The sequence below is a fragment of the Parasteatoda tepidariorum genome, chromosome 3, assembly GCF_043381705.1.
Source record: "Parasteatoda tepidariorum isolate YZ-2023 chromosome 3, CAS_Ptep_4.0, whole genome shotgun sequence".
NCBI lineage: Eukaryota > Metazoa > Arthropoda > Arachnida > Araneae > Theridiidae > Parasteatoda > Parasteatoda tepidariorum.
Window position 1 is genome coordinate 101,402,418 of NC_092206.1, and position 14,326 is coordinate 101,416,743.

Consider the following 14,326-nt stretch of genomic DNA (forward strand, 5'->3'; position numbering starts at 1 on the left):
TATTTCCATTTTAATATTTACCTTTGCAGCGTTGAAATAAAATAATTTGTGTCTGTGTTTGACTTTTATTGTACAGAAAAAAATAATGATTAACTTGATGTAACTTTTTATATGATCAACTGTGATTTGAAACCAAACATTTGTCTTTCTAAAGAAAAAGCGCTTATTATGTTTTGTTATAATACAAATTTTACAAGAATGTAACTTAATTTTTTGTTTTATCATGATTGATTGTTCAAATGCAGCAAAAAGAAAAATCTTTCCTGCTATGTTTTTATTAACTTGTTTCAGAGATATTGTTTTTTTAACTCGTTTGCGAACGTTAAACATTGGAAATATTCCTAAAGAAAGTAAACAGGTCATTTTCACGAATTTTAAAAATTGCGGCAAGAGTTTTTTGATTCCTGAGATTTACAAATATTGTAAAAAAATAATATTAAGGCGAAGAATCTTGTTTTGCCTCCAGGGGAATCGGCTCATCTCTAAAGATTTAGGATTCCTAAAAAGAGGAACGTAAAATTCCATGTTTGATTTCGAAATTTAATTTATATCTGGTACTAACTTTCGAATATTTAAAGTATCTTCCTCGAGCGAGGGCTATGGAGTCCGGAGACGAAAAAAATTTGCAGGAGTGGGATCTCAAAAATTAACTTCTGACTCCGAATAGTTAAAAATGAATAAAAGAAGAAACGATGTTTTTGATCGAATGAAAATTATTTAGAGACATTTTTAGTGCGAGAACAAAAATATTACTTTAATGAATAGAGTGTGACAATTATGCAAATTATCAGAAATTAATTTAAGCGTTTTTGAGCCTTTATAGAAATATTGAAAAAGTACATGAAATACAAANTAGTGAGTATAATCAACTCAATTGAAAAGATATGCTAATGAATTATGTCTTCTTTGTGATAATTTTCCAGTTGCAGAAATATTTTTACAGAATTCTTTTGCAAATAAGACATTTATATGTGTACGTGTGTGAGATATCTCTTTTCTTATAATGGTTTTGTAACATTTCAATGCTTTGTCTTCTTTAGCTTTTATGAAATGTAATTTTAAATATAATCCATTTAAAACTAATCGTGCATGTATAGATTGAAATTTGTATTTAATTCGTAATAATGTTATTATTTTCCGAAGTGAAATTTGTAATGAAGTACATGTCGGAGTTGAAATTGAACATTTCAACTCCACGGCTCTGCTTCCAGCTATTAAAATGAGATAAAATTTTGCGACACATTTTTACAACTTACTAGATGTAAGGTTATTGGATTCAGTAATGAATCAAGTTTTACTGAAAAAACAGTTTTGTTAAAAAGAAAAAAACATTTATTAGACGCCAACCACACATCAACAAAGCAAAAATAAATTGAAATACTCGTAACGGGTTAATATAAGCCACGTTCCAAAAGTTGATCTCGTTATGCGTTTTAATTCATCCTTCTCGTTTAATTTATCCCGTTTTAATTCATGCTTGCGTTAGATAGATTTTTTTCAGGACTCTATAATGCACACACACATATACATACACAATTATATTCATATCTTTATATATATATTTCTTCTGTGCGTGTGTTTGTCACTGAACTCTTCCTAAACGGCTGGACCGATTTAAATGAAATTTTCTGTGTACCTTCAGAAGGATTCGAGAATGGTTTAGATTCACAATTCGGTCCAATTTCAATTGTTTTTTTAATTAATATTTTATTGAGTGGGAAAAATTCTACTTCTTAAAAGTTATACTTCTTATGCGACTTCCAACAAGGTTGCGTTAAACGTTTAACGCTACATTTTTATTGGCCGGGAAATCACGTGGTAGGATCCAGTTTTCCCTCATTCATTTCCATATTGTTTTGGTTCTCACTAGCATAAAAATAATAAAAGTCATAAAACGTTTGTTTTTCTATAAATATTTTTTTAGTTTGTTTTGATAGACATATAATTTAATAGGGAGCAGGAAAAAGAGTCGTTGAATAGAATTTGTAATTTCGTGTTATTATTGTGTTTGTAGAATTTTGAAGTGTGCATTTTAAAAATGTAAAAAACTACACATTTTGTAGATTCAGTGCGGAATTGAAGTGAGTATTTTTTATAATTTTAGATTGAATTTATACGTGCGTTGGTTAACAACCACTGTAACCTATAAATTTATTTGTGAAGCTAATTGATTTCATATAAAACTTTTTCAATTGTTTTTATTTAAAATTTCTTATTTGAAACAGTAAATAAAAAAAAGCAAAAAAATAAAATTACAAATTTTTTATCTAAAATTTGGTACAATAAATCTTTTCAGTCCTGTTACTTAATTAAAATATCATTTTCAATAAATTACTCATATTTTTTATGTACTATTTTACAGTAATTTGTTTTACAAAGAAATGCCACGTCTTCGTGGAAGAGCAAGAAATATTGGTCGACGTACTCGAAACGCTCAATTGGTCCATGATCATCGATTGAATAGAACAGTTGAAGAACACTTGACGGATAATGTGAATTTAAGAAATCAAGTTGCATCTTCACGTGAAAATGAAAATTCAGAGCAACGCAATCAACGTCTTCGTGCAAATGCATTAAGACAACGAGAGACACGCCAACGAGCGACCAACGAAAACAGAGAACGTGACCAACGGCGAATGCAAGATAATCGAGCATTGATACGAGCATCACTTAATCGTCTTGCATTTGAATATGACCCTGAAATAGACTATTCGTCACATGCACTAATCTTAATCGGTAGCATGGACAACGAGTGTCAATATTGTCATGCTTTAAAGTACAAAGGTGAATCGCCTGGTTTATGTTGCGCATCTGGAAAAATTTCACTTCCACCGTTAAATCCACCACCGGAACCTTTGAAAACATTATTAGCTGGAACCGCATCTCAATCGAAATTGTTTTTGCGGAAAATTCGTAAATTCAATTCTTGCTTTCAAATGACATCATTTGGAGCAACAAAAATTGTTCATAATGAGGATGGTCGTAATTTTGAATCTACATTTAAGATTCAAGGTCAAGTGTACCACCAAATTGGTTCATTGCTTCCAATGCCTAATGTCGATCCAAAATTCTTACAAATTTACTTTATGGGCGATGAGGAGCAACAAACTCATACACGATGCGTATACAACCATATAGAGCAGATGGAGGAACGAGAAATTGTCGACAATTTGGAAACGTTCTTGCAAAATCATAACCAATTGATACGATTGTTCAAGACTCTTTCCAGCAGACTGCAAAACGACAACTACGCCATTGTTATTAAAGCAGACAAAGTGCCCTATGGAGAGCACGCAGGCACATATAATGTTCCAACTGTTAATGAAGTTGCAGTTGTTATGGCTGGTAACCCATGTGAACGTCGAGATATTCGCATACAACGCAGAGATAATACAATACAAATAATTCAAGACAATCATCGTTCTTACGACGCACTGCAATATCCGTTGATATTTTGGGAAGGAGAAGATGGATATCATTTAAATATTAAACAAAGGAATCCAACAACAGGCACAACTTATAGATTATTTTATAATTTTTTTTAACCAATTATTTCTGTTTATCTTATAAATAGTTTTATTTACAGGTGAAGAACTAATCAAGAAAGTTAGTGCGATGAACTTCTACGCATACCGGTTGATGATTCGTGAAAATGAAGATAATAACATTCTCCGATGCAGACAGCTATTTAATAAGTACATTGTTGATATGTATGTAAAAATCGAAAGTGAGAGATTGCGTTATATAAAATTTAATCAAGCGAAACTTCGTTCTGAGGTGTACATTCATTTGCGTGACGCCATAATCCGTAACGTAGATGCAACGAATGATGTCAACAACATCGGTACCGCATATATTCTTCCATCATCAATTGGTAGTCCGCGTCATATGCAAGAATATATTCAAGACGCCATGACTTACGTACGCGCATACGGCCGACCAGATCTTTTTATCACATTAACGTGTAATCCAAACTGGGATGAAATTAAATTTGCTGTTATCAGGTCAAACATCGATGCATCTCCATGATATCATTGCACGTGTGTTCAAACAAAAATTGAAATCTCTGATGAAATTGATTACACATTACTCGGTATTTGGTGAAACACGATGTTGGCTTTATTCTGTTGAATGGCAAAAACGAGGTTTACCTCATGCGCATATTTCGATTTGGTTGGTGGACAAAGTACGCCCAGAAAAAATTGACAAAATTATTTCAGCGGAAATTCCAAATCCGAATGTTGATCAAGAATTGTTTGACATTGTGACTACTAATATGATCCATGGTCCATGTGGTTCTCTCAACATGATGTCACCATGTATGGATAATGGAAAATGTACGAAACGTTTTCCTAAACCATGTCAAACTGACACTATCACCAATATCGATGGTTATCCATCTTACCGTCGTAGAGATGTAGACAATGGCGGTCAATCATATGAATTGCGTCTATCAAACGGTGTAAGAGTTGACGTCGATAATCGCTGGGTGGTTCCATACTCACCATTGCTGTGCAAAACCTATAAAACACACATAAACGTTGAGTTATGCAGTTCGGTGATGTCTATCAAGTACATTTGTAAGTACGTTCATAAGGGCAGTGATAAAGCTATATTTGCTGTTCAGAATGTAAATAAGAATGACGAAATAATACATTATCAAATTGGACGATACATAAGTAGTAATGAAGCTATTTGGCGAATTTTTACATTTCCTATAACTGAAAGGGATCCTGCTGTTGTACATTTGGCTGTGCATCTTGAAAATGGACAGCGTGGTTATTTCACAGAACAGAATGCACTACAACAAGCTTTAACAGCCCCAAAAACAACTCTTACTGAATTTTTCAACCTTTGTAATCGACAAGATATTGTTGGTGAATTTGCAAAGACATTAATGTATACTGATGTTCCTAAATTTTTTACATGAAATAAACGACCAAAAAGTTGGGAACCACGGAAACGAGGCACTCCACTCCCAGGATTTGCCGACATAGTTATGACAAATACTTTAGGACGATTATATACAGTTCATCCTAAGCAACGCGAATGCTTCTTTCTGCGTTTGTTATTGGTTAACGTTCCTGGACCGACATCCTTCCAATACTGGCGAAAAGTCAACGGTACTTTATACGGCACTTTCTTTGATGCGTTTCGTGAGTTTCATTTATTGGAGGATGATAACCATTGGGACCTCACACTTGCAGATGCAGCACTGAGCTCATCTCCACAGCAAATTCGTCAATTATTTTCAATAATATTGACAACGTGTTTTCCGTCTGAAGCATCTGCTCTGTGGAATAAATATAAAGACTCAATGAGTGAGGATATTTCGCATCGGATTAGAATTACTAATCAAAATCTCAGTATTGAATTCTCCGCAGAAATATATAACGAGGCATTAATAATGATTGAGGATATTTGTATTCTTATTTCGAACATGCCGCTCATAAATTTTGGCATGCCAGTGCCAATCCGCCAAGCCGCAGATATCATCAACAGCAACGTTCGACGTGAACACCAGTTCGATATGACTTCTCTGGCTACTTTTGTTGCTGACAATGAACGATTGCTTACTGCTGAGCAACGAAATATATATGATCAAATTAACGTGTCAATTGCAGCTCAACAAGGTGGATTTTTTTTCTGGACGCTCCAGGTGTCACTGGTAAAACATCCCTCATCTCACTAATACTTGCGCGCATTCGATCTCAAAATCATATTGCATTGGCAAGCTTCATCAGGCATTGCAGCAACCTTACTTGATGGTGGACGGACAGCGCATTCAGCCCTTAAATTATCTTTGAATATTCATACCAATCCCGAAGCAATGTGTAACATAAAGAAGCATTCAGGCATGGCTGAAGTTTTGAGAAAATGTAAAGCTATTATCTGGGATCAATGTACAATGGCCCACAAGCATTCGCTTGAAGCTCTCGACAGGTCCCTAAAAGATATTAAAGATAATACTCGGCTTTTTGGTGGTGATCTACTGCTGCTGTCAGGTGATTTCAGACAAACATTACCCGTCATTCCACGTGCGACATATGCGGACGAAATAAACGCATGCTTGAAAGAATCTTATCTGTGGCAAAGTGTCAGTAAATTATGCCTTACTCTTAATATGCGTGTTCAACTTCAAAATGATCCATTAGTGTCAAGATTCTCTGAACAACTGTTAAACATTGGCAATGGTAAAATTCAATTGTATGAAGATACACAATATATTGGACTCCCACAGAATTTTTGCAACATGGTGCCTACCAAAGAGGAGTTAATAAAAAGTATCTTTCCAGATTTGCCACATAATTATACTAATCATGCATGGCTACGTGAGCGAGCTATTTTAGCCGCAAAAAATTTAGATGTTGACGCAATCAATTTTAAAGTACAACAATCATTGCCTGGTAGTGAAATTACATTCAAATCGATTGACACTGTTGTTGATCCTGATGAAGTTGTCAACTATCCTGCCGAGTTTTTAAATTCACTGGATTTACCTGGAATGCCACCCCATAATTTGCGATTGAAGATTGGTTCACCTATAATTTTGCTTAGAAATTTGAATGCTCCGAAATTGTGTAATGGCACGCGACTGGTCATAAAAAAAATCATGGGTAACATTTTGGAAGCCACTATTTTAAGTGGAAAATTTCAAGGTGAAGTTGTACTTCTACCGCGGATCCCAATGATTCCTTCAGATTCGCCTATACCATTCAAACGTTTGCAATTTCCAATCCGCTTAGCTTTTGCTATGACTATTAATAAGTCACAAGGTCAAACAATGACAATTTGTGGCTTAGATTTAGAAAACCCGTGCTTTTCTCACGGTCAATTATATGTTGCGTGTTCCAGAGTTGGAAAACCCTCGAATTTGTTTGTGTTTGCTCCTGAAGGATTAACCAAAAATATTGTACATCTAATGGCATTATGATAACTTAAGTTTTTTTTAATTGAAAAAATATACCTGTTATAAAATAGTTCAAGTTTTCACTTTTTTAACCTTTAATTAAAATAAATTTTGATTTAAAACAACCTCTACATTTAACTTCGCTGATAGTATACACATACTCACACGCTATCGATTGGTCGAATTGTGATAAGATATATGTAATGACGTTAGATAATATGATAACTTTTTAATAAAAATTTTCATCAAAACGATCCAGATTGTTATAGCTTATTCAAAAAAATTTGAAATTCTCCAATTAAAGACGTATGTACAGGACATCGTCTGTCGGGTCCGCTAGTATGTACATAAAATAACAGATATTTAAAAATTAAAACATAATTATTCATATTACACATTAAATGACACATTTATAGCTACTGTTTCTGTAGAGTAGCGTGCCAGATAACAACAAATTCAAGCCAACTCGAACTTTTATTTTAAAACTGGCGTTGAACAACCGACCCAATTGTGAATTTACAAATATCAATGTTCAATTCCATAGCCTTTTAGTTTTCCTAGAACCCAGAAAACAAGGGAATTCCTGGATCAAGAATAGGGAAAACTAGCCATCGTACTTTTAATTTTGATCGAACAAACCCGCATCTGCGTTACATGGAGAAGAAAACCACTGAAACCTTTCACGTACAGACTAAGGGCAAGGGGATTCTATCCATTGATTCGTCTACAACTGAGGATAATTTACGTCAGTTTCGTGGTCGGCGTGAGCCGGGAGCAGTATTCGTATCAACCAGTCAACATGTAGATTCGAACCTGGGGCACCTCATCGCGAGGCGAATGCTCTTTTCCCTGACGCCACCGCAGCTCACTCGAACTCGATTGTAAACAATTTACTGATTATTCTAAGTATGCCAACATTGGTGTTTTTGGAAGAAAAAATAATTCACAAACGGTGTAAATGGTTTATGCTTTCATCATTATTGGTGTTTAGATTTTACTTACTTTATATGAATGTTGATAATTTGAAATAAAGTGTTACTTAACACAGTTTTTTTTGGATTGTTCAATTCCAATTCGGAAGTGATATTACACCACAGTTTTCAGACAGGTGTGCGTCATCTGGGAAAAAAAAGATATAATGTCTTCATCAGCTCACACGATTATATCCGTAAAAAGGAGTGTTTTCTTTTCTTGTATCAATATAGATTATCAATACAATAGTGTGAGGAACACTCAACAAATTTATTGAAACAAAATAGAATAGAGCACATGAAATAATAAATATCATATAAAAAACAGAAAATGAAATGTAAAGAAAAAACAGAACAAAACATAAAACGAAATCTATAAAGCGAGTAACGAATTCAAATGAACTTACATGAGCGGGAAAATTTTCAAGAATGATTTAAAATATTTTCACAATAAGATTGCTAGATTACAAAATATGAAAACTGAAGCCTAGATAGAGGTATTTTGTTTTACAGCACGTTCTTACTGCAGTACTGACGGTTGTTTGATTTGTTAGTCACCAAGGATTGGCCCCCGAAAATAGATGTGCTCAAGGTAATATTATACTGGATAATTTAAAGAAGTGTTTAATTAAAAAGGTTGATATTTAATCATGCAATTTTAATAATTTTACAAAATTAACTTTTATTTAAGAAAAGAAAGAGAGAGATAAAGAAACATGAATTGCCTATTTTGCACATATTTTTAGCCACGGATTTGTCCAAAATAGATTTGTACATTGTAAAAATTATATGAATTAGCAAAGAAGTTTTTGGTAAATTTATTTATGATAACATAAAATGACCCAGTGATTTTATATAGAATTTAATTACATACTTTAGTTAGGTAACCATTGTTTTTTTGAAATCAAATTTTGAAAGAGTTTGTCTATTTGTTTTTTGGACAAATAAACATTACTACATATTCTTTTAATTCTATTCATTTGATTAAAAATTATATTTAAATCGATGTTTTTAGAGATATTAAAATTCCAACTAATTAGCATTTATTTATAGTAAAAATAAAATAATTTCTTTTGTTGTATAAATCAACAAAGCAGGTATTTTCTTCTTTTATAATACCCAAATCCAAAAAATTTATATTATCATCATGATTAAGAAGCAAGATTAATTCCTCTGGGTAAATATTATTTAATGAAATTGTGTAATCTTGAAAATTAAAGATAATTAAATCATCAATGAATCTAAAAACAAATTTAATATTAAGAATATAATTTTTTTCCATAATAGTGCAAACATAAATTATGCTAAGAGAGATGAAAAATTAGATCCTTGAGATATTCCATAAATTTGATTAAAAATATCTTTTCCTTTGTAAAGATTAAAAAGACAAAAATTAATTAGAATTTCCCAATAATCAAAATCGCAATGAAGGATATTTTTAAAATCATAGTAATAATTGAAATGGACATTTTTTAGTTTAGAAAGGGGAATGCTGTTGAAAAGATCCTGGAAATCAAAAGGCAATCGAATTAATTTTATTATGTTCAATAAATTCTAAAATCGGTTGATTATTAGTGATAATCCAAGAGAAACCTTCTTTAGTAATAGTGTTAATAATTTTATTTTTAAGTTGTTAGAGAAAATGGTGCATGGCAAATATATAAATGGTTAGGTAAGTATTAGACCCACGTGTGATTGTTCCAAATTCCAAATTTTATAGGAATTTTATGACATTTAGGAGTAATAATTAAGTAAGGAAATTGTTAATTGTTAATTTTATATTGTATATTGTTATTTAATTGTATATAGTTAATTTTAATTTTTAACTTCTTTTATATAAAACTAAAATTTTTTTAATGAGAATATTATTATTTAAATTACTAAGCTTAAAACTTTTACAATTTTTTAACTCCATATTAAAAAGTTTAACATGGAATTTTTTACGGAAGATTGGATAATTATTGTCAGCTTTGTCTATGGGGGTAATTATAAAATTTTTCTTATAGTTGCTCAATGGATGGAACAATTTTAGAAAAATTTGTTGAGTTGTTACTGTTACTTAAATTTTCTTTATTATTGAAAACAAATTTTTTAAAGTAAAAATAAACAGTCCATTTAAATTCTGACCACAAAGATGAAGAGAATCTACTTGATATCTTTAAACAAAAACTATTGAGATATTAATGAAAGTATTTTAGAATTTTATTAATTGATATATGGTAAATGTGTTTGAATTTTGTGCCTTTTATCATTAAATTCCTAAGTTCTAAGTTTTCTGTAATATTTAAATTACCAGTAATTATATGTTTATGATGTTTATCAAAAAAATCAAAATATTTCTCTTCTTCACAGGGACATTCATAATCGGGTATATTATTCCTCCCTAAATTTTTGCTGATATTATTATAATTAAATATAGTTCTACCCAGATATTTATTATATATAAAGCTCAAAATATGTTAACATTTTTTAATATAAACAAATTTGTTAAATTTTCAGAAATATTATGAAATTTAATCTTATAAAAAATAGCGTTTTGAAAATTAATAACGAATTATAAAAATTATTAAAATTTTTCTTTTGATTTGATTCTTTTGATCTATTTTATTTGTTGTAATTTTTGTAAAAAAACAATTTTGAGTGCTCCTCACACTATTGTATTAATATGTTTTGCTTTGGCTATATTGATACAATATCAGAAAGCACTCTTTTTTGCGGATATAATCGTGTGGGCTGATAAAAAGATTATATCTTTTATTTTCCGGTTTTTAAAAAAAAATTTAATCTATTTCTTTCTTTAATCAGTTGTTTGTAATTTTTTTCATTATTACTTCCCCCCCTCCCTATTGCATATGCCTATANTATATATCAACAATCCAATTCTTATCTTTGTGTGCTCAAATTTAAGTTTTATGTCTGTAAAATCCTGTATCTGGAGAAGTTGCGTAAGTATAAAAAGTCCTTTCTTAGAAGAATAGAAAAAAAAGAAGAATTCTATTCGAAAAAAGACTCTCTCGGAAGGAAAATAAATCTTTCTTATATATTTCTCACAAGTATCTGGACGAGAAATATTCTTGGCACGAACAATATTCTCTGACAGCTTATATTTGGCGAAAAAGATCTATTTCTTCGATTCACCCTTCTTACGCTCGAAAAATGTTCGAAATTCCAGATGGACTGACTGACATCGATGCTTAAATGGTTTTGTCTCATCGATTTTCAGGAATTTAAAAACAAGAATGGGGATAAAAAAAATAGTTGTTGTTTGTATTCATCTATAGAACGTACTATTAAGTTTTTTTTTCCTTCCCCTTTTTCAGTTTTAAAATACTCGTTCATAGGCTCTATGCATTTGAACACAAAAAGAGGGTGGATTGTTTTAGAAGACCTCTTGTTGGGACAATAATTTTTCTTCATTTTAAAATTTGCATATTCTTATTTTGTTTCAATATTTTGATTTAGAGTACAAGCTTCCCCAATGATTACTTCATGTATGTTTGTAAACAAAAGGTTTGTATGCAAACAAAAGACATCATAAAGTAAAGTAGGTTTCACAAAAGGATTTGTCTAGTTTGTAGTTTCTGATAATCTTGTTATAGAAGCTGTTCTGAAATAGAATGTGAGTTTTCATTTACTAATTATTTCTTCATAATGGTTTTGCAGAACTTCTATGTTTTATAATTTTAAACAACTATTTTTATTCACAATTCAAAGTTTAACCTTTATTTAGACAAAATGAAGAAAAGAGTGTTCTAGTTCCAACGCCTCAGGGTTTCCCGAAACTGAACATATTACAGTTCCGTGTATTCTCATTGAACAGGAAAATGTGATCATTATTACGCAAAGAAGATACAGACATCTTTTGGCTGCCATCAGCAAAAAATAAATAAAAGCGATAACTGTATTATTTATTTATCCCCCACTAAACGGCTTACGACACCCTTATATTTCATTATTATTCTCTTTTTAATAATATTTTCTATTATTGTTACATTTTTATTATAACTTTTTCAATTTTTATTATACTTATTTAAAGGGATATTCTACGAAAAAGACATTTAGTTACCGTTCTACAATAATACTAAATAGTCAAATATACTCGCGAATTTCTGTTGCTTTCAAATACCTCAAAAATCATTAAAAAAGTAATAATAACAAATTCTGAGCAGATAGCCAAAACGTTGCAAATAGATGAATTCAAGCTAAATCGCTGGCACACTACGAATTGCCGTTACGTCAAGTTGTAACTACGACGAATTGTGTTTGCGAAGAATTGCATCTGCAATGAATTATCGCTGTACGAGTTGTGCCCATAACGACGAGTTGTGCCCATTCTGTGATGAATTGTTCCCACGGCGAATTGTTACACATTGCTGATTCACGACGGCGAGATCATAACCAAGTCGAGAAACAATCTACCTTATCTGGATGCGGATAAATGAAAGGTAATTTCTTAACACAGTGCATAGAAAGGAAAATTTTACAATCGAATCAATGCTCGTAAAAATTCGTAACATCATAAAACATCGATGCCCGGCGAACGAGATTTGAAATGCGAGGAGATGATGCGTTTTATTTTTCAATGTTGATCTGATAGTAAGCACCTTAAAATGTTTCATTGTTTACCCATCATCCTGCAGAAAACTTTCTTTCTCTCTTTACATCCAGATAGGGTGGGGACATTTTTTTATTATTATTCTTTTCTCTCCTAGTTCATGTTTCGAATTTTGTGATAACATAGAGTATACAAAAAATACTCTTTTTTTTCCCCCTCCTTCTACAAAAACTCCTTCTTTTTCACTTCTGGTTTTTATTTATTTCTGCAACAACGCAACCCATAATGACTTTCCCCCGTCGTTTCATTTTTGGGGAAGGAATTTTTTCTTTTTACTCGCATTCAATCTTGGCGACGGTCAGACGCCTTTCGGCACAATGTATTTTAGTTTGCACCCTGCATGTTACACGTGTAGCATTTATGTAGCCCTTCTTACAAAGTATCTTTACATTCGAACACTGTTCCTTTGCCCCACCCCCCGGGAAAGGAGAGATGGATGAGAGTCCATTGAACATAAAATCGGAGGCGATCCATAAAGAGATTTCATCACAGACAGTTGAATAATTCAGTCGAACCTCAATATTACGAACTTCGATATCACGAGAAAAACTCTTTTCGCATTTTTGCTAACAGAAAAAAAAAATGTTTATTGTAGCCGGATATATCATAAAATTCATAAAATAGTCACTCAATTTCATAAAATAGTCACAAAGAAGAAAACAATTTCTTAAATTAATTTTATGGGTGATTAGTTTTGCGAATCATTTCTTGAATAAGAAAGAAATGATGACCCTGTTTGAAAGGAGTTTACCTGAATTATCTACTCTTGTTGTTGTTTGTATAGGAATGTCTGCTCATAAAATGGAAAAGAACTCTATAAGTATTCTTGGGTGTTACTGTAAGATCAGTATATAATATATGATTGAAAAAGGACGACACATCAAAAAACCAAAAACAGATCCACGATATTGGAACTGTTTGAATTAAATGGATTGTTTTAAAAATAAATACAAGATTTTAGAGAAAGTACAGTTGTGATTTTGGTTGTATTGTTACAAGATAATCGATTTTTTATATCACACATTTTTTAGTCTCTTCCTTCGTAGTATCGAGTACAAACTCTATTTTAAAGAACTGAGCAAAGATAGAAAGTATTTTTTAAAAACTTGATTCAAATATAAACATTTTTTATTTATGAAATGAGTTGCTATTTCTCAAAATTTATAAATTTAGTAAAAGGTGTTACTCAAAGCCTACTAATACCATACAGATACAATATTGTTGGAATCAGGATCAAATTTTGATCCTTGTCATGTTTAGCATCCTTAATTGCTCTTTGATGAGTGGGAAATTCTAATTCATTTTCGTCTTTTTAATAATTATCTTTACAATGGAAAACATATTCTTTTTCAAATGGATGGAATACCACAAGTATGTAATTTTTCATCTCTGTTAGCTAACTTATTTTTACACTGCTATGAAAAAAAATTATAATCATAACTTATCAAAAAGTATAATTAAAAATCAAATTTCTTTCTTTTTTTAAAATAAATGTTAATTTTCTTAAATCAATAAATTTGTGTAATTAAATATCAGCCTTATTAATTATAAGGTTTAAATTATCCAGTATAATATCCTGCACACACACATTTTCGGGCCAATTCAAAGTAATTAACTAATCAAACGCGTTTCAGCACTGCAGTAAGAACGCGACATAAAAGATCCTTCTATCTACGCTTCTAACTCTATTTGCGCTTCTTTTTTCAAATTTTGTAATCTAGCAAGCTTACTACGAAAAAAATTTTAAGTCATTCTTGAAAGATTGCGGTATGTGTTAGTTCATTTGAATTCACCACCACTCGCTTTATAGATTTCGTTTAGTGTTTATAT

General features: G+C 31.4%; 2 protein-coding genes across 2 annotated transcripts; both read left to right on the forward strand.

The window, feature by feature from the left end:
• The first annotated feature begins 2,381 nt into the window (after positions 1-2,381).
• On the forward strand, positions 2,382-4,029 carry LOC110283419 (uncharacterized). Its single transcript, XM_071179294.1, has 2 exons — positions 2,382-3,510; positions 3,587-4,029. Exons 1-2 carry the CDS (start codon positions 2,382-2,384, stop codon positions 4,027-4,029), a joined length of 1,572 nt encoding a protein of 523 aa, XP_071035395.1.
• Positions 4,030-5,857: 1,828 nt separating this feature from the next.
• LOC122272677 (ATP-dependent DNA helicase PIF1-like) lies at positions 5,858-6,934 on the forward strand. Its single transcript, XM_043056602.2, has one exon. The coding sequence runs from the start codon at positions 5,858-5,860 to the stop codon at positions 6,932-6,934; it is 1,077 nt and encodes a 358-aa protein (XP_042912536.2).
• Positions 6,935-14,326: the final 7,392 nt, after the last annotated feature.

What these genes read in the sequence shown, in the direction of transcription:
- LOC110283419 (XM_071179294.1), top strand. Translation starts at nt 2,382, where the DNA reads ATGCCACGTCTTCGTGGAAGAGCAAGAAATATTGGTCGACGTACTCGA. An exon ending in ACAAAGGAATCCAACAACAG is followed by an intron (nt 3,511 to 3,586) that starts GCACAACTTATA and finishes TTTTATTTACAG; the next exon opens with GTGAAGAACTAATCAAGAAA.
- LOC122272677 (XM_043056602.2), top strand. Translation starts at nt 5,858, where the DNA reads ATGGCTGAAGTTTTGAGAAAATGTAAAGCTATTATCTGGGATCAATGT.